The sequence below is a fragment of the Myxocyprinus asiaticus genome, chromosome 42, assembly GCF_019703515.2.
Source record: "Myxocyprinus asiaticus isolate MX2 ecotype Aquarium Trade chromosome 42, UBuf_Myxa_2, whole genome shotgun sequence".
In the NCBI taxonomy this organism is placed as follows: Eukaryota; Metazoa; Chordata; class Actinopteri; order Cypriniformes; family Catostomidae; genus Myxocyprinus; species Myxocyprinus asiaticus.
The window spans coordinates 2,630,553-2,656,639 of record NC_059385.1 but is presented as its reverse complement, the minus strand read 5'-3'; the positions used below and the strand labels follow the sequence as shown (position 1 = coordinate 2,656,639).

General features: G+C 39.2%; 1 protein-coding gene across 1 annotated transcript; it reads right to left on the bottom strand.

Moving 5' to 3' along the window:
- Nucleotides 1-530: 530 nt before the first annotated feature.
- On the bottom strand, nt 531-25,814 carry LOC127433064 (inactive carboxypeptidase-like protein X2). The gene is made up of 20 exons (XM_051684702.1): nt 25,269-25,814; nt 21,578-21,826; nt 21,412-21,471; nt 18,574-18,651; nt 18,390-18,473; nt 17,673-17,735; nt 17,453-17,512; nt 16,934-17,011; nt 16,074-16,183; nt 14,053-14,192; nt 13,854-13,938; nt 12,492-12,636; nt 11,570-11,649; nt 11,270-11,393; nt 7,067-7,263; nt 6,814-6,987; nt 4,811-5,195; nt 4,477-4,616; nt 4,272-4,371; nt 531-1,646 (listed from the first exon to the last, which is right to left on the bottom strand). The coding sequence occupies exons 1-20, from the start codon at nt 25,534-25,536 to the stop codon at nt 1,171-1,173; spliced, it is 3,096 nt and encodes a 1,031-aa protein (XP_051540662.1). The 5' UTR covers nt 25,537-25,814; the 3' UTR covers nt 531-1,170.
- Between the last annotated feature and the right edge of the window lie 273 nt (nt 25,815-26,087).

Here is a 26,087-nt window from a genome sequence, read left to right as displayed (position 1 = left end):
GAATATTTCAGCTCTGTAGGTCCATACAATGCAAGTGAATGTTGACCAAAATTTTGAAGCTCTAAAATGCATATAATGGCATCATGAAAGTACGACGCTCCAGTGGTTTAATCCATGTCTTCAGAAGAAAATGATAGGTGTGGGTGAGAAATAGATCAATATTTACGTCCTTTTTCACTATCAGTTCTCCTCCCCATTACACTTGTTGTTCATATGACAGCTTGTACCTAAAGATACACATTTGCAAAACAGTTTTCTGAAACTAAATTAAATAAGAAATTGAAGCATGAAAATCTTACCAATTCTGTATATAGCATTACAAATTTTCTATAAATCTCTCTCTCTCTCTCTCTCTCTCTCTCTCTCTCTCTCTCTTTCTTTATATATACGGTATATATATATATATATATATGTGTGTGTGTGTGTGTGTGTGTGTGTGAGTGTGTGTGTGTGTGTGTGTACAGTATATACACAGAAATACAGAATTCCTTGTAAACACTGCTTATATTACACAAGAGACTAAATAATGCTGACATTTATTGTATAAAATTTTATTTTATTTTATTTGAAAATATGAGCACATAATATCAGAACACAGGCATGTAATGTGAGGGCAGCTCAGATATTTGATTTAGAAATGGCTCATTTTTTGCCATATTTTAATAGTAATACCCCATTTTTGTGATTGTTTACACAAGATACACTGAATTAAATAACAATGACATTTTCTTCTATACTCTGTTCCACAGAGAGCATGTTGTATTTTGATACCCTGAAAGCTTACACACTTTAAAGGAACATTCCGGGTTCAGTACAAGATAAGCTCAATTGACAGCATTTGTGGCATAATATTGATTACCACAAAAATTCATTTTGAATAAACAAAAAGCAAAAATCTGTGTTACAGTGAGACACTTACAATGGAATTGAATGGGCCCCAATCCCATTGACTTCCATTGTAAGTGCCTCACTGCAATACAGATTTTCCCTTTTTTAAAGAAAAAAAGCGACGAGTCAAAACTAATTTTCGTGGTGATCAACATTATGCCACAAATGCTGTCGATTGAGCTCAACTTGTATTGAACCTGGAATATTCCTTTAAAGCTCTATGGAAACCTAAAATACAAGATAACCTGTGATAAGGACAATATTTCACGCAATATAATTTCTTTAGTAATCATCTATTCTGTACTCAAAGTTATAGTCTTGACTGGTCGTAGTACTGTCCACCTCAAACCATATGTCAAACCATGAGGATGTAGTTTCTGTTGGCATTGTTGTGGTGGGGGGCACAGTGGTGGTTGTAGTCGTAGTTTTCATTGAGGTACTGCCTTTCATCTTCTCCATTCGTAGTTTGCGCAGACGCAGCAGTCGCAGGCGGCGCAGACGTTCATTTTGCGGGACAGTGGCGGGCCCTGTGTTTGAACTGCCAGTGGTGTTGGTAGGGATTCTTGGCCTCTTCCCACTCTGTGCCATGATTTGTCGGATCCGAGCCCAGTTAGATTTAGTTAGAGTGAAGCTGCAGGAAGACGCGCTGGCATCATAGCCCACGATGCAAAGTCGCGTCTGCGATGAATACCCGTCCGCTCTCGCTGTCACGCGATACTCGCCTGGGTTCAGAAGACGCCAGTAATCGCCGTTGGCAGCTTCAGCAAAATAAATAAGAAGTATGGTTCAGTTAACACAGTACACATGGAATAATTCTATATAATAAGCACAGGTGTATAGTGCTAGGATAAATGAATAGTGCACCCTGTCATCGTTTAACTCACCCGGTGGTTCGTTTCAAACCCCTATGACTTTCTTTTATCAATGGGACACAAAAGGAAAAGTTTTACAGAATGTGAAGACTGCTCTTTTCCATACAGTGAACGCATGCAGTGACCACAAGCTGTCAAGCTCAAAAAGGACAAAAAAGGACTATAGAAGTGCAACTCGTGCACTATATTTCAAGTCTTTGGAAGTCATACAATAGCTTTATGTAAGAAACAGAAATCTTGGTGGCTCTACGTTCAATGTCAATGACTGCAAACACCATTTGTACTGCAAACGCAACTTTGAATGTGCACCAGCATGAATGAGTTTTGAAAGCTGCGACGAAGGGCAAGATTTCAGTGAATAACAAGTCAAATTTCAGTCTATTCCTCATACAAAGCTATCAAAACTGCAATAAAGATGCAGCAATTAACAAAAAAAAGGACTTAACTACATTAAACCTATTAAAGGAAGAACATGTTTTTAATAATATACACTCAAAAAAATATTTTTGCCTATAATTAGCATTTCAATTTTATAACAAAATTCCATAAAATTAAATTATGTAATAAAAAAAATTTAAATTAATAAAACTAAAAAAACATTTGTTTTCATTTTGATAAAGATTACTCAATTTAATTTGATGGAATTTTCTAATAAAATTGAAATGTGTACATCTTAGAATTATTTTTTGAGTGATATTATATTATATTATATATTTATAATTTTTTTCCCCTTTTCTCCCCAATTTGGAATGCCCAATTCCCAATGCGCTCTAAGTCCTCGTGGTGGCGTAGTGACTCGCCTCAATCCGGGTGGCGGAGGACAAATCTCAGTTGCCTCCACGTCTGAGACCGTCAATCACGTGGCTTGTTGAGCGCGTTACCGCGGAGATGTAGCGCGCGTTGGGGCTTCACGCTATTCTCCATGGCATCCACGCACAACTCACCACATGCCCCACCGAAAGTGAGTAACCACACATCATAGCGACCACGAGGAGGTTACCCCATGTGACTCTACCCTCCCTAGCAACCGGGCCAATTTGGTTGCTTAGGAGACCTGACTGGAGTCACTCAGCACGCCCTGGATTTGAACTTACGACTCCAGGTGTGGTAGTCAGCGTCAATACTCGCTGAGATACCCAGGCCCCCGAGTGATATTATATTATTGAGTGCCTATTATTTAATTCTCCTATTTACTATACATTTTTCTGGCACAAAACAACAAATCTCAATTAGGGTAACATTAAACAATTAAATTAAACAAATAAATTCGTAATAAATAAAACATACTAAATCAAACATTTATACTAAATACAACTAATAAAGCACTTTTATTTTAACTGCGTCAAAAGCAAATAAAGAGCTTCAATTAACTAAATATTTTATTTAAAAAAAGACGACTAAGGGACTTCTACTCATGAGCTCAAGTGAATTGGTGAATCATTTATTTGAACTGGTTGATTTACATTAACCGTCCGAACAAACCAATTTACTAAAATTAATTGGACTACCCAGTTCTACATATAAGAGGATTTGGTGAATCGTTTGTTTTTGTCTGAACAAACCGATTCACTTAATTGTTTTGGACTTTCCACAAGACAGAGAGGATGGTTAAGGGAAGCCCACTTGTTTTGGTTTGCTTGGGTGCTGCTCCACAGTAGACAGAAAATGTTATATATTTGTGGATGAACAATCCCTTTAAGACTTAGCCTATCTGTCAGCCTGATCTCATGAAAATTACGTGAGTGTGGCAACATATTTGTAATAACGAAATTACGTTCTTCATAACACCTTACGCTGCAGTTCCCCAGTGAAATGTCCAGCAGGGGGCGCCAAAAGCAAGTGAAACGGTGTCGTAATCAGACAGGGTTTATAAGTTGAATGTTAGATGGGGGTTTTAATTTGTAAAACATACCTCTCTCACCTAAAACTTTAACCTAAGCCTAACCAATAGTGTTCTAAAATCAAAACAGACATCCTTACCCTAAACCAACACCTAAACCTAACCGATAGTGTCCAAAAACAAAATAACCATTGAAAAGCACATTTTCTGAAGCAACCGCATAATTTTGTGCTTCTATGACACTTTCGTCTTACATGTCAGCTTATGTGTTTAGCTGGCTTGAAACCTTGGGTTCAGGTGAGCTACCGCATGAAATAATCACAATAAGTGGAATAAGTGTGTAAATGTAGGAGGGCCTGTAATACAAGCGTTAAAATGTATCATTTTTCAAATGATGCATTAAAAGTGTTTCATTATCATAACATAGCAGTGTGTGAGTAATAGTGCAAAATAAGTGTCATCATAGTCATAATTAGCCATTGTACTCGTGATTTGAGTGAAAGTGTATAAAACACACAGTTGTTGCAGCACCTCTAGTGTTTGTTTCTCCAGGAAACTGCTGTGAAATGTAGAACGCGGCATGTAAAACTCAGTTTGCAAAAATGCAGTTATCGTAACGTTCATTCAATAAGACTAGGTTGCTATCTGTTTATTAAGACTTTATCTGTTACCTGTTTTGACATCATGTTTGATGCCCTCCACAGAAACTGTTGCATTTGCTAGAAGATTCCCATCAATGTCTCTTACAACTCCTTTAATCCCACGATGGACCTGCAAGTCACATGAAAAATGCTTGATTGTCATTTACTGTGCATTCTTTCTTTAAATGCTGTTTTGAAGGATGTAAATGCTAAAAGATCGCATGTGTTTTGTAACCTGCTCAATGAACGCCAGTAGAGCCTCTCGATTGTTTTCCCACTCTGTCGCCAACTCGCTTTCATGAGGAAACTTGTCACACCCAAGAAAGATAGAAATCTCAAAGCAGTTTGTGTGCAGGTAGCTGAAGTCATTCATGCCTACGTAAACACAAAATTGTGACTAATTGTGAAAAATGACGGTGCAAAATTGTGAACAAAACTTGAGGTGGGGAGTTTGGAAACCTGTTTGAAAACAATCATGTTTTTCATTTGGTTACTGCTAGAAGCGCAGAAGTTATATACTTCACCTTTAAGACAAAAGTTTTACTGTATAACTTTTTATCATCACGTACTGCCCACAACGGGTTTCCAGCTGGCACGGTTGATGATGCCCTGGCCACCTGTGATGTCATCAGTGTGACAGGAACCGCGGTGGGTCTCCGTCATGGTCAGGTGACTGTGGGCGTACGTCATGGCCAGCCAGCGGAACAAGTTTTCGTCTGCTGTCTCACGGAGAGCTCCCTCATTCTGTCGTTGAATCCTCGCCCATGTTTCCTCGTTCATCTGGTGATACTCAGACACGGGCTGACCTCCTCTGCCATCTGCGCCCGTCGCCCGTGGCGGACGCTGCATGTCGAAGGGGTACGCAACAATCTTCTCTCCACCCTGTAGATTGGCACCCAGAACAAATGGCGTCCTCTCCATCCAAGTGATGATGGCTTTCGTTTCAACAGCAACCTAGTCGAGATGAATGCACACAAATGCTACCAAAATATTGAAATTGCTGGGCAACTTTTTCTTTCTCACTTTTTAAACATCCTTAAAACATTGGTTGAGGTTCATGAAAATCTTCTTAAGAAATGTGTTAAAAGGTATATAGCTACAAATATTGATGTGTTTGAGAAAAGCGATGAAAACATTCTTAAGTTTTCTCGGGAATACTAAAAATAGTAGTTAAGAAGAATTTTGTTCTTAAGAATGTTTTGTGAAAGCTTATTTTTCTTTTTCTCTGAATTTGGAATGTGAAATTCCCAATGTGCTTTTAAGTCCTCATGGTGGTGTAGTGATTCACCTCAAATCTGGGTGGCAGAGGATGAATCTCAGCTGCCTCTGTGTCTGAGACGGTCAACCCGTGCATCTTATCACATGGCTTGTTGAGCGTGTTGCCACAGATACATAGTGCGTGTGGAGGCTTCACGCCATCCACCGCAGCATCCACACTCAACTCACCATGCACCCCACTGAGAACAAACCACATTATAGCGACCATGAGGAGGTTACCCCAACATGACTCTACCCTCCCTAGCAACCAGGCCAATTTGGTTGCTTAGAAGACCTGGCTGGAGTCACTCTGCACACCCTGGATTTGAACTCATGACTCCAGGGGTGGTAGCCAGCATCTTTACTACTGAGCTACCCAGGCCCCCGTGAAAGCTTATTTTTCTTTTTCTATTGGCAAATCGCTTTTCTTGCTTTGAGCATAAAGCTAGCTTGTGGTTTTGCTAGATTTATGCTTAAAACAAACATAAAATAAGAAATGATTGGCCAATGAGTTGGTAAATAAACTTAATTCAGTATGTATTCTCTGAAAACAAGTTTAACAACTTTGAAAAAAAATTCTTTCGATATTTTTACTGGAAATCCAGTCAAAAAACGTATTAATTTTTTTATTTTATTTTGCTGTACACTTGCTCTAAAAATGCTTTGTGTTTGTTGGCAAATGAAAAAGGAAGAAAGAAATTAAAAAATTGCCCAAGGTGTCCATTTTATTCGACCAAAATCACTTGAATGATCTTGTACGAATTTAAGTCCACGTCCACACTTATCCGTTTTCGTTTCAAATCTCTTTTTCGAAAGTCTCTGTTTTCAGTGTAGGAAGACGCCATTCCAGTGTGGATGAGAGGCGTTAGTGCAGCAAAATCGATGCATATTCAATAGGGATGTGCAAATGTAATCGATTAATCGAGTACTCGTTCAGCTTTATATATTCGACTAGTAAAAACATTACTTGAATATTGTAATTAGATTTTTCTTTTGTGCCTTTGCCTGCCGTGGGCAACAATAAAACTACTTTTCTTACCTTAACCTTGCCATTACAACTCAATGCATTGTTTTTTTTTTTTTTTTGTCAATTTTTGAATCTTCATGTTATTGTTTATGCATAGTGCTCAATTTTTCATAAGAAAAACAGGTCCAAAAGTTTGAACTTAAATGATAAATTTCAAGTAATCGATTACTCTTTTTTTTATGTGATAGAGTACTTGACTACAAATTTTCTCAAAAATGCCCAAACGAAAATATATTAGCGTGGATGTGCCTTGAGGCATTAGAGACCAGTTTCTTCAGTTTCACTTACAGAACCATTAAGGAAATTCTCAGGAATGGGAATGTGGTGATTCGGAATGATCCGTGGCACCCATCCCCTGTCCTCGGCACCCCACAGAACACTGTTCAGGTCTGGGAAGCTCTGAAAGATGTCGTAGCCCTCCTCTGTCCAGTGGCCCAAAGCCCAGTTGCCCATTTCAGAGCCCTGGAGACAATCCAACCAATAAACATGTACATTTCTTAGAAATTAAATGGGCAGGAATGATTTGTTTTAAGTGTCACACCATTTCAAAGGCCAGCTCGTAGGCATCAGGGTTCAGTGACGGCACTAGGTGTATACGAACTCCTTCCACAAGATGGCGCACTCGCGGATTGTCGTCGTTGTATTCCTTACACAGGAACTGCATGAGCAGGAGCAGAAGTTCTCGACCCAGCACCTCATTCCCATGAAGCCCGGCGGTGTAACGGAATTCTGGCTCACCTGTGATAAAAGTGAGAAGTAATCAATGGATACTAAATGAGACAAAAAGGAAATTTGAATGTTTTTAGAAAGGGAGCAAACTAGCAGTTGACTGATATGGCTTTTTCAATGACTAATGTCAACACCTGGAGTTAGGGATGGTCGGTGACATTTACATTTTCATTTAATCATTTAGCACGTTTCTTTCCAAAGCGACTCACAAATAAAGAACAGGCTGCTCTCTCACTCGCGTCGTGCGCAGGAAAATGTCCTCTCGCTACACAAGCAAACTCAGCAAAGTAGCAATGAAATCACTTTGGTGGTGGTGCAGGAAGCGGAAGGCTTTGGATGTTTTCACATTTGAGTCTTCTTTAAATCTGTGCATGTTTGTAAGTTATTATTCTGCTGAGCGGACTTTTTTAAGTGCAGGATTGTCGCCTCAGGTGAGTCAAGTCCCGTCTTCACAAGTCCGGACCATGTTGACGTGTTAATTTTGCTCATCATAAAATGAATGCTTTCAAGTAAGTAGTCTAAAAAATGACTGTTTTGGGCAAGGAATGCCTTTTTTCAATCTGCTGATTAAGAAGGATATTTTCAACGAGGTGCCGACTGCTTAACGGATTAAACTATATTTTATTCTGTGTCTCACGTCATGTTTAGAATACATTAGGTTTATTGTAGGCTACATCTCAGGCCTATTCTATAGCTATTTTTATTTTATTTTTTACATCATAGCTGTTATTGGTTAATGTACTTTACTGAACAGCTGTCATATTAGATCAGTGTCTAATGCACGACTGCACATCGTGAAATACATGCAACTTTTCAGCACCTTTTTTCTCATTTGTTTTTTTACAATTTTTTTTTGTAAATTTTTACTTGGTGAATTCTGTTTAGAACAGGCTATTATTCCTGCACTATTCATTTAATTGTTTTCAATAAATATGCCTGTACTCTCTAACACTGATTCAGTAAATGCATGTCATGTTCTATATTTATTGTACAGTGATCATAATGTAAGGCGAGGACGTCGCAGATAAATGCTCCTTTTCAGAGGAATTTAGCGTCGGATTTGGAATACAACAAGTATTTTAAATGGGTCGCATAAACACAATTTTTTTTACTGTTTTCTGAAAGTTGTTTTCTTTTTAGACTAGTTGACTCCAAAATTTTCATTTAAGCGTCAGTGAAATTAGTCATTCCGCACATCCCTAATATATATATATATATATATATATATATATATATATATATATATATATAGGGCTGTTGATTTAATGCACTAATTCAGTGCAATTAATTATATAAAAAATAACACGTTAACATTTTTTTACGCAATTAATCATGTGCTCGGAAAGTAATAAGGACTTTTCTTACTATCGGAGCAATTCAAGCTTGAAGTGCCACCTGTTTTCTCCAGAGGGCAGTAAGCGAAACTCCAGCTGTTTAGGTAACACGCATATTACACAAAGAACAAACCACATGCGATGGGTGAAAGGTGCCATGCGTTGTTCCTGGCAAGCTACCCAGCCTTACAGGCTCCATATGGTTAGGATTAGGGTGGGGGCGGAGTTAGAACATCTGCTGCCTCACAGGAACAAAGGCCACGCACTCTTCCTCGTCACTCTCCTCCCCTGCCCGATTCAGGCCGGGGCGCCACCGGTCTGACTAACTCCCCCTCACCCCCAATCTCTGGAGGGGAAACACTGCCCTTCCGGGCCGTTCTATCAGCCGGTGGTCCACCCTGCCTCCGGTGAACCTGGGGGAGAGATGAGGGGAGGCGTGGGGAGAGGGAAAGGGCGAGCAGAGACACTGAGAGAGAGAGAGAGAGGAGAGGGCTCCCGGACGCACTGTCGCCTGGTCCTCAACCGCTCCTCTGCCCTCCGGCGGACGCCAGCTCGCTCCTTCTCCGGCTCTCAGCGGCTGGCAGCGACCCCTCCGTCCCCAGGCAGACAGCCGCAACTGTTCCTCTGACGGATGGCAGCAGAATGGACTCCGCGACAGCGCATCCCTCCTCCCTCCCAGGTTTCGGCACCACTGTAACAGTATAAGGATGGGCAAGGAGGAGGCAGGAACCGGCTGAACAGTCAACATAAACTTTAATGGTAAAAATAAACTTAAACCAACATAGAACATAAGGACACACACAACACGGCCACATGCGTCTCTCTCTCTCTCTCGAACTGGCATCCCTGTCTCCCCTTTATCTTGCTCTCCCACTGATCAGCTGATTCAGCGCCAGCCGTGCAGCCTCATGGCCGGATCACGCCCTCCTCCTCGACACATGTATATTTATGATGCAACGCAACCAAAGTGAGATGCTCCAAAAGTGTCCATCTGATGCATTTGTCCTAAGTCAAGCCCTTCAAATAAATCTATCTCGGACAGATTGAAGAATTTAATTGCAAAATGGATTGGTGTGAACTGTAGGACAATAACTGACTTATGTTCAATAATTTGGGAATAAACAAAATATTGGATTCTAAAGTAAATTTTTACTTTACTTGTGTGCCACAATAATGTAATGCATCTTAATTATCAGAATTATATTTTTCAAAAAAAAATTTCACTCACGACCACTTTATTAGGAACACCTGTATACCTACTTATTCATGCGATTATCTAATCATCCAATCGTGTGGCAGCAGTGCAGTGTATAAAATCATGCAGGAGCTTCAGTTAATGTTCACATCAACCATCAGAATGGGGAAAAAATTTGATCTCATTGATTTTGACCATGGCATGATTGTTGGTGCCAGATGGGCTGGTTTGAGTATTTCTGTAACTGTTGATCTCCTGGGATTTTCACACTCAACAGTCTCTAGAATTTACTCAGAATGGTGCCAAAAACATCGAGTGAGTGTCAGTTCTGTGGACGGAAACACCTTGTTGATGAAAGAGGTCAACAGAGAATGGCCAGACTGGTTTGAACTGACAGAAAGTCTACCGTAACTCAGATAATCACTCTGTACAATTGTAGTGAGCAGAACAGCATCTCCGAATGCACAACATGTCGAACCTTGAGGTAGATGGGCTACAACAGCAGAAGACCACGTCGGGTTCCAATTTTGTCAGCCAAGAACAGGAATCACGTTCAAGCATCAAGATTTGACATGTTGTGCATTCTGAGATGCTCTTCTGCTCGCTACAATTCTACAGAGCGGTTATCTGAGTTACCGCAACCTTTCTGTCAGCTCGAACCAGTCTGACCATTCTACGTTGACCTCTCTCATCAACAAGAACTGCCGCTCACTGGATGTTTTTTGATGTCTGTGATTGATGATACTGAATTTTCACAACGCATCTCCTCATGTACTTGACCTGCATGAACTACCATTAAGATCGTACTTAAGTGTGCTGATCTTCTGCCTGCAGCGTGCCTTTCAGTATGGATGTAGATTTTTTGCCACCCGATGAAAAAATAAGAAAATAAAATCAACAAGGAGAGCCAAACCACGAAAATTGCTCAGACTGGGTACTGTAAAATCAGCGTCAGGCAAGATACTCATCTTGATTTCTCAGATCAATTACATAATGTTATATTATATAATTCACTGATAAGTCTTGTTTATTTCAGTGGGTTTATTATAAGCAGCCACTTCTATAAACTCTTGTGAAGTTTATTTTCATAGGCTTTTTAAAATATAAAAGATACGTTAATTTTAACACCTAAATTAATGTATTCAATCTTCTGTAATGTCCACTTATAGAAATCAGACACTCTCACCAACACGGAGATCTTAGTCCCGTCCGAATCAGTACATGAAATCACAGACGTCGTTTGATAATAATTGTAACTCAAATGTCGTTTAGAAAACTAGTCCCGTCCGAATAGAAACTTTTTTATATTTACTGTATTAATATGTTATGTATTAACAAGGCTGTCAGTCGATTTCAGACTCCACACCTCCACACAACCAAGCAGGAACGGTTATTGGCTGATGTTGATAATAGTTCAATAATATAATATATTAAATTGTCCTGGCTGATATGTATATCTGTGTAAAATTAGAAAATTTGAAGGTACCTGTCTCGTGTTCTCCAGGGTTATCGGAGATCTCCATGGCGTACATCTTCAGCCCTTGAGAGCTTTTGCCAATGTTATATATTCTGGTGATGTTTGGACATTCTTCATTTATAACCTTCATCATCTGTTTATACACACAAAGGAACATACTAAGAGAAACAGAACGCAAAAGACAACCAGACCACCGAATAGTCACAAATGAAAGTCCAAACTTCTCACTCTGCATGTTCTGATGTGCATCTGAATCTCAGCTTTAACCGTAACAATCTTTAGAATACCCGTGTGCTGTAACAGTCTCACCTGACGCATCTCTTTGTAGTTGTGATGTCTGTAATCGAGGTCATCAGTAGGCGGAACATCGTTCTCTGTCAGATAACTAGCTGTTGAAATGTACAATTAGACTTTTGTGATAAAAATATGATTATGACTTTAACATTTTCTGCACAAAATGATGTGATTGTCCATGCAACACACTGCCACAATTTTGCCAGGACTATTATTTTGCTAAGGTGCTCTAAGCGGTTGTTATTGCATTGCATTGCAGTTGCAAGAAGGTTACTACAGGCCGAAGTCAAAAAGCCCATTACCAAATCTCTATAATACACTATATGGCCAAAGGTTTGTGGACACCATATGTGCTTGATGAACATTTGATTTCAAAACCTTAGGCATCAATTTCTCCCTTTGCTGTAATAACAGCATTCCACTCTTTTGGGAAGGCTTTCCACTATACTGTATGTAGTAACATGGCTGCAGGGATTTGCTCTCATTCAGACACAAGGCTATCAGTCAGGAACTGATGTTGGTCGATGGGGCCTGACTTACAGTTGCTGTTCCAGTTCACCCCAAAAGTGATCAGTGGGGTTCAGGTCTGGACTTTGAGCAGGCCAGTCAATTTCTTCCACATCAGACACAGTAAACCATTTCTTTATGGACTCACTCTGTTCACAGGGGCATTGTCATGCTGGAACAGAAAAGGGCTATCCCCAAACAGTTGCCACAAATTTGGAAGCACACAAAGCCCAAGCCATTACATAAAGAAACATTAAGATTTTTATTTACTGGATTTAATGGAGTAACCAAATTCGTTAATTAGAAGGGGGTGTCCACAAACTTTTGGCCATATAGTGTATTAAGTCTAGGAGTTTCCTGCCTGTTTTTGGTCCGCTGGGCTTATTGTAAGCCTGATTACTTGGAAAAGTATTGACAGTTCGGTGCTTACTTGGTAACGGGCAGCCGAGCACCTCCAGTCTCATGCACAAACTGCCGTTCCAGCTCTGAGGGAGAATACGGATGTAACGCGCCACCACAGGAAATGAGAATTCAGCCATCACTGGAGTGTCCTTATCCACATTGCCATAAAAGAGCTGTGAAATACAGGATAACCAGGATTTTAACTCATCTACAGAGTGCAACAGTGCCCGACCACTTTTTCTTAGCCGTCTTTGTTCCGGAGATATTTTTCCCATAACTTTTTTTAATAGGGATTTTGTAAAATCCTTCATAAAAGAGTTCTGAGCCATGAACCAAACCAACCAGTTCCGAGGTGAATCACAACATTAAAAAATCTTGGATTTGATGCAAAGAAAAAAAGACTAAGATGCTGTACAAGACTGTGTCCTTAAAGTCTTTCATGAGGCAATGAACTACAATCCCATGAAGTAATCAAATTAAAAACAATGGAGAAAATATTAAACTATTGATTTAAAGTTGTTGATCATGAGTATATAAACAATAGGTTTTAAGTTTATTGCAAAATATTCAGCTATATACAAATATGAGAGAGTGGGCGGTTGCTGCAGAGCTCTTTTGGCGCACTTTGTTGGCCACAATTCTCTGACTGGTGGATTGTTTCTCTTCAGGTTCATAGGAAGTGTAGTTCGTCAGCACAAATTCTGCTATTAAACCAGGCCCGGCTCCACAGGGGGGACTGGGTGGGCCTGGCCCACCCAATCATGAACTTGGCCCACCTTGAGAACTACACCTGCACCCACCCCTCCAACTGTTCAGCCCATCCGGAGGGTCCTATGGCCCACCTTACATCTTAGAGCTAGAGACAGGCCTGTATTAAACAATTCCATTATCGTCAGCAACCTGACTGAGTATGTTTATTACAGTGTCAAAATAAGAGTTCTACAAGAAATATACATGAATGAACCTGGCGTCCTCCATGCTTCCTGTTCTTACCAACAACGTCACGGTCTCGTAATTAACACTTCAGAAGTGGGAAGATAATTCCAACAGCACCTGAATGCAGCATTAGTCAAAATTTCATTGCATTATTTGCTTGTACAATGTTTGACTACAATACTAATGCTGTTTTAAAGGTGAAGTTTGTAATTTCTGTGCAGTTAGAATCACCAACTAGAATTTCAAAAATAATTTATTGGTTGAGTCAGTGGTGCTGGTCAGGATGTTGATATGTTTTGACTCACACACTTTTCATGGGAACCAACCTACGAATGGCTGATTTTTATGTTACTTTTATGTCTCTGCTTATTAATCTGGGATGAGACAGTATTTTAACATCCAGAAGACTACACACATCACCTTTGTGTGTAGTATAAAGTGTATGTGAACTGACCCACTCAGCATAACCGTCATGCAGCACTGTCCAATCACGACTGTCGTTACTGAAGGCCACGAAAAACGACGATACGAAGTCATTACTGGAATGGAAAATAAAACAGAGAATGGAATTGTTATAGGTTTAGTCTCCTTGTCTTTCAGAAAAAGTTTGGCTCTACACCAAGTCCAAGTTCTGCGCACAAGTCGACTCTTACTTTGATTCGGAGTTCCTGCCCTGTGTGATGACGCCAGTGAACTCGACCTCTCGACGGGCGTCCAGTTGAAACCAGTGCTCCTTCTCTTCTGTATCAGCACACCACGCTCCACCATAAACATCCTCCTCATCATCGGAACTCTGAAATAGAGGTAGACCGATATATCGGTTTTATTGATCAATCAGTGCCGATAGTTGCCAGTAGGTTAAATCTAGTGAATGTAGGCTATAAAAAGCTTAATTTGGTAAATACTTAAATATAGAGGATTGTAACGGAGCCAAATCTCCATCATTTCAAAATAAATAAGTGTATTCCAGGCTCGTTTATAGTTAAAAGTCCTGCGTTATGCATCAAATCTTATTTTTTCTGGTTATTTTGGGGATTTTGGTTACACAATAAACTGTTAGGATTTTATTAATTTTGGACTTTTGTAGACTCTATGTCTGTGCCCATCATAGAAAGGAAAGCCTCTATCAATTCTATAGATCAATTTTAAAAACTATCGGCCGATTAATCAGTTATTGGCCTTTTCCACCACCTTAGTTATTGGAATTGGTAAAATCTACTATCGGTCGACCTCTACTCTGAAACACAATGACACAAGGCAGATTCGAACTGGCATTGACCATATGAGAACCATGACATTTTGCGGCCAATTTTTTTTGCAGTGTTCAAGTCCTCTTCGCTTAAAATTCCCTTATTTCAGCCATAAAATGTGATTGGAATTCGAAGTGCACAATAATTGTGGCTATCTCAAATAATGGTGATAGGCCAAAGCATCACCAAACAGAATTTCTAAAATAATGACTATTTTCAAACAGGTTTCCTGGGTCGCTCAAAAAACAGATAGTCCTGCCGCAAACTCCTGCCATTGGTTGAGCCAATGTTGCTGTGTCGGGCTGGTCAGGGTACTCAAACAAAATAAGCAATGTTTTTCTGGTTGGTCAATCGTGACATTTGCGATCAATTGTTTTGTATTATGAGTGTTAAACTGTATATTTCACCATTTACCCGCAACCGGTTTCCTGAGCTTATATCATGTCTGGTATCACACCAAGAAATTATTTTATTACTTCTCACATAATCATTTCTAAAATAACTCAAATCAATATTATAGCTTTGCGTTTGGGCCCTCATCACCCTGTCGCACTTTATTTTCAATAATGGATGACTAACTGTTCATTATCCCTAACTTAATATTTCAATTCCTCGGGGGCCTGGGTAGCTCAGCGAGTATTGACACTGACTACCACCCCTGGAGTCGCGAGTTTGAATCCAGGGTGTGCTGAGTGATTCCAGCCAGGTCTCCTAAGCAACCAAATTGGCCTGGTTGCTAGGGAGGGTAGAGTCACATGGTGTAACCTCCTCGTAGTCGTGATTAGGGGTTCTTGCTCTCAATGGGGTGCATGGTGAGTTGCACGTGGATCACGGAGAGTAGCATGAGCCTCCACATCTTGTGAGTCTCCGCGGTGTCATGCACGACGAGCTACATGATAAGATGCGCGGATTGACTGTCTCAGAAGCGGAGGCAACTGAGACTTGTCCTGCACTACCTGGACTGAGGTGAGTAACCGTGCCACCACAAGGACCTACTATATAGTGGGAAATGAGCATTCCAAATTGGGAGAAAAGGGGATAATAAATAATATTTAAATTCCTCTGAAACTAAAGTTATTTTTTTTTTACATGCCCAATTCCCGTCAATCCGCGCATCTTATCACGTGGCTTGTTGAGCGCGTTACCGTGGAGACCTAGTGCATGTGGAGGCTTCATGCTATTCTTCGTGGCATCCACGCCCAACTCACCACGCGCCCCACCGAGAGTGAGAACCACATTATAGTGACCACGAGGAGGTTACCCCATGTGATTCTATCCTCCCTAACAACCGGGCCAATTTGGTTGCTTAGGAAGCCTGACTGGAGTCACTCCGCACGCCCTGGGTTCGAACTCACGACTCCAGGTGTGGTAGTCAGCGGAAACTAAAGTTCTTGAAGTGTGGATTTGATTGTGCATCTACCTACCTGCATGTTCAGGCGTCCTCTAAGAGCAGAATATCCATGATGAGACATAGAAGACGCCAAGATCTGATCATCTTCTACTCGATGGGACTCCATGCCAAGCGGAGGACACTCTGAAAGACATGAAATACTGTGTCATTCTTACTCCAGTCATTTCCATTTTGTTCAGAGTCTGAAATCTTCAAAGAGCCCTTAGAAGCAGACTGGCCTCTTTATAGAGGAAAGACATTTGTGCTGAACAAAGGCTGCAACTCAAGCCAACATGAGCTCTGGCCTGAGTGTTCAGTCTTAATGTTGAGTCCAAAAACTCACTGTAGGCCAGTTTTCTGTTGGAAAACAAAATCACTGTGGGGGAAGAGCATGTCGGTGCTGAGATTTGCTGCTTTCAGTTTAGACTCACGGAAAACCAGTTCTATGCAATTTATCTGAGGTTCCTAACAATGCATTTGGCCTTTTCTTTGCACCACAAATGTCATTTCCACCACATCTCAAATTATGTACTGTGTTTAATAACATTTTGAACAAGTACACTACCTTTCGATAAAACGTTATTAGTGGCAAAATTGTTGGCCATGGTGGAAATTATGCCACAATTGAGGAACACTCGTATTTTCATGCAATAGCTACTGTTTATATTTTTTTCACTCTTTGTTTACATCATAGTTTTAAAATGTAGTAAAATATATTTTTATGGTGTATTTTTCTTTTAATATATTTAAAAATTTAAATTCTTGGGCAGAAAAACCCATGCAACCATGGGACATGAAGAAACACCCATTTACAAATCTAGTTATATAAGAGGCTGTGTGCTTTTTCTGCTGTAATTATAATGTGATTTGTGGCTGTTTTCCCGAAACACTCACTCTTTGGCTCTACATGAAGAGCTGTTTGCTGTCTCCTCTCCTCTTCCTCCTCTTCCCAAATCTTCCGGAGTTTTTCCGCTGTTTTAAGGAATGAAGAAACCGAATTCAAACAAGTCATCTTTGTTGATTCTAACTCAATGTCATGGTGAATCTATTAAATAAGGAAGGTAAACCTTAATATTTCAATGTGTTGAAAAGTCAAATTATAACTTCTACATGATTTTCATGGTGTTGGATCTTTTGATTTATTTTGCTATTTCATCATTTTTCATCTTTTAATGGTTTATGTTTATATAACACTCTTACGAGTTTAGCTGTCATGGTAACATAAAAAAAAAGCACAAGAAAATTCCCAAAAGCACAGCTAACGTCTAATTAATAAATCACAAAAGCATATTTCATTCCATGTCTCATTTAACAGGCAGACCACCCAAGAAGCCAGTCAAAATACATGAGTAATAAAAGCAGTTTAACACTCTCTTCTATTAATTTTAATAAATATTAATTTGATTTACAAACCCTTCTCCTCTTTGGCCTTTCTTGCTTTTTCCAGCTCTTCCTCCAACTTCTTTGCAGCCACTAATTTAAGATTTTAAAGAGAGTAATTAATGTCTTATAAAAGATGCGGAAAGAATGATACACATTCAAACATTATGATAGATACAGTATCTTCAAGCTTTTTGAATAACTATGTATCGATATATGCTGAATATAGAAGATTTAAATGGTACAAACGTACAATCTGAATAATCATATTCCTCATACCAGGGTGCAACTGTTCGAGGGGAAATGGAGGTTTCCTCTAGAAGAAAAGAAGAGAGTTAAAAAGAAGTTTAATTTTGAGGGAATTAAAGTATTAAAGTTTAATACTTCGGATTAGGGGTTTGTTAAAATCCCTAACCTACAGTATGAGCAACACTGATAGCTATGCTTGTGTTACGCTCTTGTTCTACCCAGTCCGTATGGGACTCGAACTGGCGTCTCTGGCATGGGAGGCTGGTGCGCTAACAAGGAGGCTAAAGGCTACAGCCTCTAACATCAGTCGCTAGTGCACCTCTTGAGGTCAGGGGAGTGAGGTTTATACACATTGCACAGCTATCTATCACCTGGCCACTGTTACACTCACCCCCCTTAACCTCACTCCCATCCGGGTCACGGCACCATTATTACGCTCCTGTTCTACCCGCTCTGTACGGGACTCGAACCGGCATCTCTGGCAGGGGAGGCGGGTGCACTAACAAGGAGGCTAAAGGCTACAGCCTCTAGCGTCAGTCGCTAGTGCACCTTTTGAGGTCAGGGGAGTGAGGTTTATACACATTGCACAGCTATCTATCAGCTGGCCACCATTACACTTGTTTTAGGAACCACCCCTAATAAATAAATTAAAGTGAGTGCTGATTTTGTAACAAGCCTAATTTTCTTAAAGACACACTGATTAGTATCAACTCTTGATTACCTGGGATGGGTAAGTATATACTTGGGTCATCTGTATTGGAGGGCTCCTTAACATTCGGTATGAGGTCCGGTTCTGGAACTTCATCTATCAGGTAATAAAATGGTTTATTGTTTGTGGTATTTTAAGAATGTTCCCTTGCTGTGACAAAAGAATCTGATTGTAAAGTATGATGCTTCAAACGTACATCTTGCATCCCAGTAATCCGGGTCAAGCTCTTTGATAATAGGTGGTCTTGTGGCCTCTTTCTTGCTGTGGACATTTCCTGAAATTACAGTTAGAAGAGAGAAAAAACTAAAGAGAAAGATTCATTCATAAGAAGGTGTATTTTGGTGGCAAAACCACCTCCTACGTGTTCTGCATGAAACAGCAATGTTGCTGATTTGGGTTCCAGTAAATTCCACAATGCAGCTGAGATTTTACATCTAATCAAGACCAAATGTAAATAAAGGTGAAGTGTGTAATTTCTGCAACACTAGTACATTAATAATAAACATAAATAAAATAAATAGATAAGTACATTTTCTGATCAAAATGTATGTGATGTTTGACCATGCAAAACTCACCACCACATGTTGCCAACTTTCCCAATATTTGTGTGTTTTTAAGCTATTCTGAGTGGTTTCTTTGTGGTTGCTAATGTGTTCTATGGTGTTGCTAAGCATTAAAATGTGGTTGCTAAAGTGTTCTATGGCATTGCTATGTATTGCTAGCTTATTGCTAACGTCTTATGTTGTTACTAGGCATGGCTAGGCGGTTGCTAACATGTGCTATGGCATTGCTAGGCATTGCCAGCTTGTTGCTAACATGTTTTATGGCATTGCTAGGCATTGCAATCTGGCTGCTAACATGTGCTATGGCATTGCTAGGCATTGCAGTCTGGTTGCTAACATGTGCTATGGCACTACTAGGCATTGGCAGCTTGTTGCTAACATGTTCTATGGCATTACTAGGCATTGCTAGCTGGTTGCTAACATGTTCTGTGGCATTGCTAGGGGTTGCAAGCTGGTTGTTAACGTGTGCTACCATGGCATTGCCAGCTTGTTACTAACGTGTTCTATGGCATTGCAAGGCATTGCCAGCTTGATGCTAATGTGTTGCTAGGTGTTGCAAGCTGGTTGCTAACGTGTGCTATGGCATTGTCAGGTATTGCCAGCTTGTTGCTAACATGTTCTATGGCATTACTAGGCGTTGCTAGCTGGTTGCTAATGTGTCCTATGGCATTACATTGCTAGCTGGTTGCTAATGTGTGCTATGGCATTACTAGGTGTTGCTACCTGGTTGTTAATGTGTTCTATGGCATTACTAGGCATTGCCAGCTTGTTGCTAATATGTTCTGCATTGTTAGGTATTGCTAGCAGGTTGCTAATGTGTGCTATGTCATTGCTAGGCATTCCCAGCTTGTTGCTAACGTGTTCTATGGCATTATTAGGCGTTGCTAGCTGGTTGCTAATGTGTGCTATGGCATTGCTAGTTGTTGCTAGCTGGTTGCTAACATGTTCTATGGCATTGCAAGGCATTGCCAGCTTGTTGCTAATGTGTTCGGCATTGCTAAGTATTGCAAGCTGGTTGATAACATGTGCTATGGCATTGCTAGGAATTGCCAGCTTGTTGCTAACGTGTTCTGTGGCATTACTAGTTGTTGCTAGCTGGTTGCTAATGTGTGCTATGGCATTGCCAGCTTGTTGCTAATGTGTTCGGCATTGCTAGGTATTGCAAGCTGGTTGCTAACATGTGCTATGGCATTGCTAGGAATTGCCAGCTTGTTGCTAACGTGTTCGATGGCATTGCTAAGCGTTGCTAGCTGGTTGCTAACATGTTCTGTGGTGTTACTAGGCATTTCTAGTAGGTTGCTAAAGTGTTTTATGGCGTTGCTAGGCATTGCTGGGGTTGCTAATGTGTTTAAGGTGTTACTAGACATTTCTAGGTGGTTGCATATTTGTTCTGTGGTGTTACTAGGTGGTTGCTAACTATGGCATTAGGGATTGCTAGGTGGTTTATAATGTGTTCTGTGGTGTTGCTAGGCACTGCAAGGTGGTTGCTAACGTGTTCTGTGGTGTTGCTATGTATTGCTTGGCGGTTGCTAATGTGTTCTATTGTGCCCTTCCAGTGGACTCGGAAATATCATAATTACGAGTTCCGAGCACATGAATGACCCAGCGAAGTCGGAAGTTCAAGTGAGCAACTCGGAATTCTAGACGATACCCAAGTTGCCGAGATGTCATAAACTTTCAACATGGCTGAGGAGACTATACGTTTTCTGTAGTGAATAACAGATTTTATTCCTTTTTTCAGTTAATTGTTAGCACTTACCATTTTGGTCATATTCATTTAAGCAACCATTCTATGCATGTTGTACATTTTTACACTGTGAAAATAGCTTGAATTTGACCAAAATTCCATTATTGTCAGCAAGCTTACTGAATGATATATATTATGGTGTCAAAATAAAAGTTTCTCAAGAAATATGCATGAATGAACCTGGCGTCGTCCATGTTTCCCGTTCTTTCCGACAACATAGCACGTGAACACGACGTACTCGTAATTACCACTTCAGAAGTGGGAAGTAGGATAATTCCGATAGCACATTAAGGCAGCATTAGGCATTGCTAATTGGTTCCTAATGTGATCGGTGGGCATTGCTAGGTGGTTGCTAACGTGTTCTGTGGTGTTGCAAGGCATTACTTGGTATTCATAATAATAATAGACTAATATAAAACAAAAATTATTCATTAATCTTGAGTTGCACTCTAAAGTTGCACTCTAATCTGTCTTGGATAGTAGCCTATTTTATGGACACAATTCAAACTTTGTAATGCAGCACTTTTCAGACTACTGTCTCCTTTAGATGAATTGCTCATGTTGTATTATTCCTCTTTTGTAAGTCGCTTTGGATACAAGCGTCTACCAATGAATAAATGTAATATAATGTAAATGTTCTGAGTGGTTGTTTAAACTAGATTACTCTTTAAACATCATACTAATGTTGACTATTTTGTGGTGAAAATACTGTTTGTTGTCATACCATGATCTGGCTCAATGGGCTTCTTGATTTCTGTCTTTTTTGGTGACACTGTTGGAAATACTAAAGGGGAAAAAAAATTATATTGAAATTTATTTTTTAAGGACATAAGCTCATGAACATTTACTTCAAAATATAAATACACTGGAAGTTTATATACTGTACATACGCATGTCCCATCCCAATTCTAACAGGATTTTCTCCTCCTCTTCCTCCATTGTTGTCTTTCTGGTTGTTGTGGTTTCTCTGGTCTTTGGTGTTGTGGTGGCCTTTGGTGCCTTTGGCTTTTTGGTGGGTTTTGGAGGCTTTGGTTTCTTGGTGGGCTTTGGTGGTTTGGGTTTCTTTGTTGGTTTCGGCTTTTTGGTGGGTTTAGGTTTCTTGGCTTTGGCTGCCTTCTCAGACGCCTTCTTTGCTTTGGCTAGCAAGACAGAGTTGTAAAATTATTTTAGCTTCACAGTAATTAAGAGAACAGTAACTCATATACTACGGAAATTCAAGTTTAGTTTTAAGATGAAACAGATGTGTTTTGTCTCCCTTCAGCTCACAGGTAACCTACTGTCCAAAGTCCATGGAAGAACAGCAGCATTAATCCAGCTGAGGAACACTCTTGATGACTGAAAGGTTCAAAGCTTCAGCTTCATTTTGGAAACATGAGAACACAGTCACACTTGTCATTTGTAGTTATTTTAAAACATAGTACTTTGCCACAAACCTGTCAATTATCTCCAGAGAAAAAAAGTTATTGCTGATAGGTTGCATTTTCATAGCTCACAAGACTCAAGGGATTCATGTCTGAGTTCATATTGAGATCTCTGGATTTTAAATGCAGACTGCAAAGCTGAGGACAGTTTAAGACATTTTAGATCTCAAACTGATTTGTTCACATTTAACACATCAAAGAGAGCCTTCATAAAGTTTTAAAGATTTTACAGTCGTCAGAAACTACTCAAACTACTGTGACAGTAGAAGGAGCCCATGAAATACTATCAGATTAAATCCAGACTTTAGTAACATAAATATAATCTCTCGCTAGAGTGAAAGTTATCTCTCTCGTCCAAAACATCTCATCTGATGTGAATTACTATAGAAGCTTACATCTGTGTATCTCTCCAACAACACAAAGCATTTGAGTGGAGCCTACATTTTAATTTCATATTAAGGAAACTTATTTTCATTGTGTGGAACCAGTGTTCACAACTGAATTAATTTAAACCAACATATTGACTTATTTGAGTCATGTTGAGAATGTTTTAGAAGAAACATCTGAGAAAAAGTTGGCACTTAAAAGAAACATTACTGCTTGGAAAAAGCAAATAAAAATGTATTTCAGGTAAGTAAAAGTTTCAGCGTCAGTGAAACAGAAAGGGAGAAGGGCATTCTCATTCTAGAGAGCATTTAGACAAAATCTGTGTAGTGCAAGATGAGTTATCAATCATTTTGGACCGATGTCCTGGAAGAAAAATACTTAACATTTTCAGTGTTAAAAGTTGCAGTCTATATACTGAAGTTTCATTTTGTCAACTTTTAGTAGTGCATTGCCGTAGATGACATCAACACTTAATTGACAAATTAAACGTTTAAAATGTACGTTTTAAAAGCTTATCATCAGTCATAAATTACTGTGACAGAAGTATAGGAACACATGAGATACCATTAGTTTAATCCAGTCCATAGAAACATTATGATAATCTCTTGTTCTATCTCTCCCAAAATACCTCAAATAAATTACTACTCAAACTTGCATCTTGAAACCTCTCCAAAACCTCACAGTTCCTGTCAGACATCTTTCCGTCTATCATTTTAAAGGCCACAGCCACTGGAGAAGGAGACCCGCCATACACATGGCACTTTCAAACGACTTCACATCAGATAACTGTGACTGTTTCAATGCAAACCAAATGTCAGGTCTGTCTCTCTTCCTGTCTGTGTTTCCCAAACCACACAGCAAAACAGAGAGAGAAGGTGATAGAACGGAGAGGATGGTGGAATGTATTTGTTTTCATGACCCATGATGTTTTCAGAGACCATCTGTGATTCTCATTTAACAGTTTTCTGCTCCACAACTGTAATTTAATTTTCACATTGTGGATTGAAAGAAAACAAACAACAGCAGTAGAAAGCATGCAATTGGACTGGCCAGTCGTGGTTTCGCTTAAAATGTTGCAGAACCTCAAAAAAGACTTCTGTTATTCTGATGAAACGCAGCTGAGAAAACCTTCCTTTCCAAACAGAGTCATTGTATAAAGCCAGCACTGCAAAAATTATTTTCTTAATAACATTTTTTGTCTCACTTGAGATAATATATTGAATTTTTGTTACATTTATGCAGTCGCCTTTAGTTTGCTCACTAGGGGCTTAAATACAAAAACATTGAGGCATGTTTTTAAATTAAGTTGTTTTTGATGAAGCTGTTGACTGCAGGAACTTTGACATTTAATACTTTACGGACATTACAATATCATTATCTGTATAGCTGCTCTGAAACAATGTGTATTTTGAAAATGTAAAACAAGACAAATGCATTTGCCAGTGGGGTACAAAAATAAACTTAACTCTGTAAACAACACTGTTAGACCTTATGCTGTTTCACAGTGACATACTGGTGATGCTGTTGCTATAGTTACTGCAAAACCTGATTAAAGTATATGCTACTGCAATTGCTATGTACAGTAGTACTGATTACTGTAATTGGTGACTGAGTTGTTTTACAGTAAATATATTAATTGACCAGTAATTTGCTGAAATGATCCAATACGTTTTTATTTGTTATTATTCTTTTTATGTATTATTTAAATATCCAAGATAAGACAGAGTCTGCCTTGCATGTTAACGCAAATAATTATCAAAGCTCTCACTCCTCCGAAAAAGACATTGTGGGTTCTACATCTACGTATATATATAATTACAGTAATTTGGTTTAGTTAGTGGTTGCTCCTTAGTTTTCAACTGGCATTTTTAGATAAAAAGGAATTTACTGTAATTAATGAGTGATGTTACTTACTGTAACATTTTCACACTTAAGATATTCACATTAAGATTCACGTAAGATATGATTAATTTTTATTTTGCAGGTTTTCACAGTTTTTCTAAGTATATATTAACTGTATAAAATTAAGTAAAATCAAATAATGTTGATTAAAGTGAGTGAATAAACGTTACTTAAACATTTCAGTTAATACAGTAACTTTTACTTAGAAATATCATGTACATGGTACTTAGTAAAAGTGATTATTTTCACATTTGAACTTTCCTTATAAACACAAGTTTAAAAAGTTCAGTAAATGTACTTTATTTATTTTATTTACCTGTGAAATGTACTTAAAATAGCGTATAAATATGAAAAGGTTGTCTACTTTAGGATTGATACATAATGACGCATTTTAAAGATAACAGTCATAAATAATATTTTCTTATGCTAGAGCATTATAGGAATATAATGTCCATTTTACAGTTATTTACCAGATAAACTACAGTAAGGGTTAACAGTTTTAGACTTTAAAATGAAGATTGTCATTATTCACTCAACTTCATGTTGTTCCAAACCCATTTGACCATCTTTCTTCCATAGAACACAAATAGCCTCAGTCACCATTCACTTTCATTGTATGGATAAAAGATGCAACGAAAGTGAATGGTGACGGAGGCAATCTAAACGATTCTGCCTAAACGACTACAGAATGTTATTTTTGGGTGACCTATGTTTTTAATAGTTTACACAATATTGCTACACAAGTGAATGGGAATCCCAAATCAATGGGATATTTTTGTACTGGAAATCAAGAGAACCTCTAAAAAAATGAGCCAAAATGTTTCATTCTGCTCCTCAACTAAATGCTGAACACGTTGCAAATACTGCTTACCCTCTAATAACTCTTCAGGGGTCTTTTTGTCCTTTGGTTTGTCTTTGTCTTCTGCATCAGGCTCGTCCATCTGAGTGTCTTCTGAAAATACATCCTGTATTTCTTCTCTTTTTGAACTAACATCACTGTTTTCCTTCATATGGATGCTCCTGGTTTTCTGGTTGGACCTTTCAGCACCAACGGAGTCAACGTGAATAACAAGCAACAAAATCCAGCATAGAGCAAACAAGGTTGGTAACAGAGGAACCCTAAAAGTCTGCATTTTCATCAAGGATCTTCTACAGGAATATTTAAGTTTGGAAGATCAGGAGCTTGGAGTAGTAGATGGTTCCTTCTTCAAATGGAAAATTCAAACAAGACTTCTGACAGTTTTAGAAACAAAGAGGAAACTGGTCAGCTGGGATTCGTCAGATAGTCTTTGAAAACTAGTTGCCCCAATTGGTTGGAGTCCTCTGGAACGTGCCGGAGATGGAAGCAATGAAGATGGCATGGACGACAGATGTAACAGGGATTGAGGCTGTTGTTGCTTCTTCCAGTGGAATGGAATTTCACTGACATCCCCCTCCAAGAGTGAGTGAAGACAAACCCCACTGAAAAAAGGAGCATGTTTAAGGGGAGGAGACTGAGAGAAAGAGAGAGAAAGAAAAACACTTGAGGACAGTTATGAAGACAATCTTTTCTTTTGTTTGGATTAATAAAAAATAAGGAAATTATCAAAACAAATGTGTCCCAGATTCACAGACCATGCATGCCATACAGTAGGCCAAAAAACAATACAAAAAACTCAATAAGGTGTTTTAAACTATCTTAACTACATGC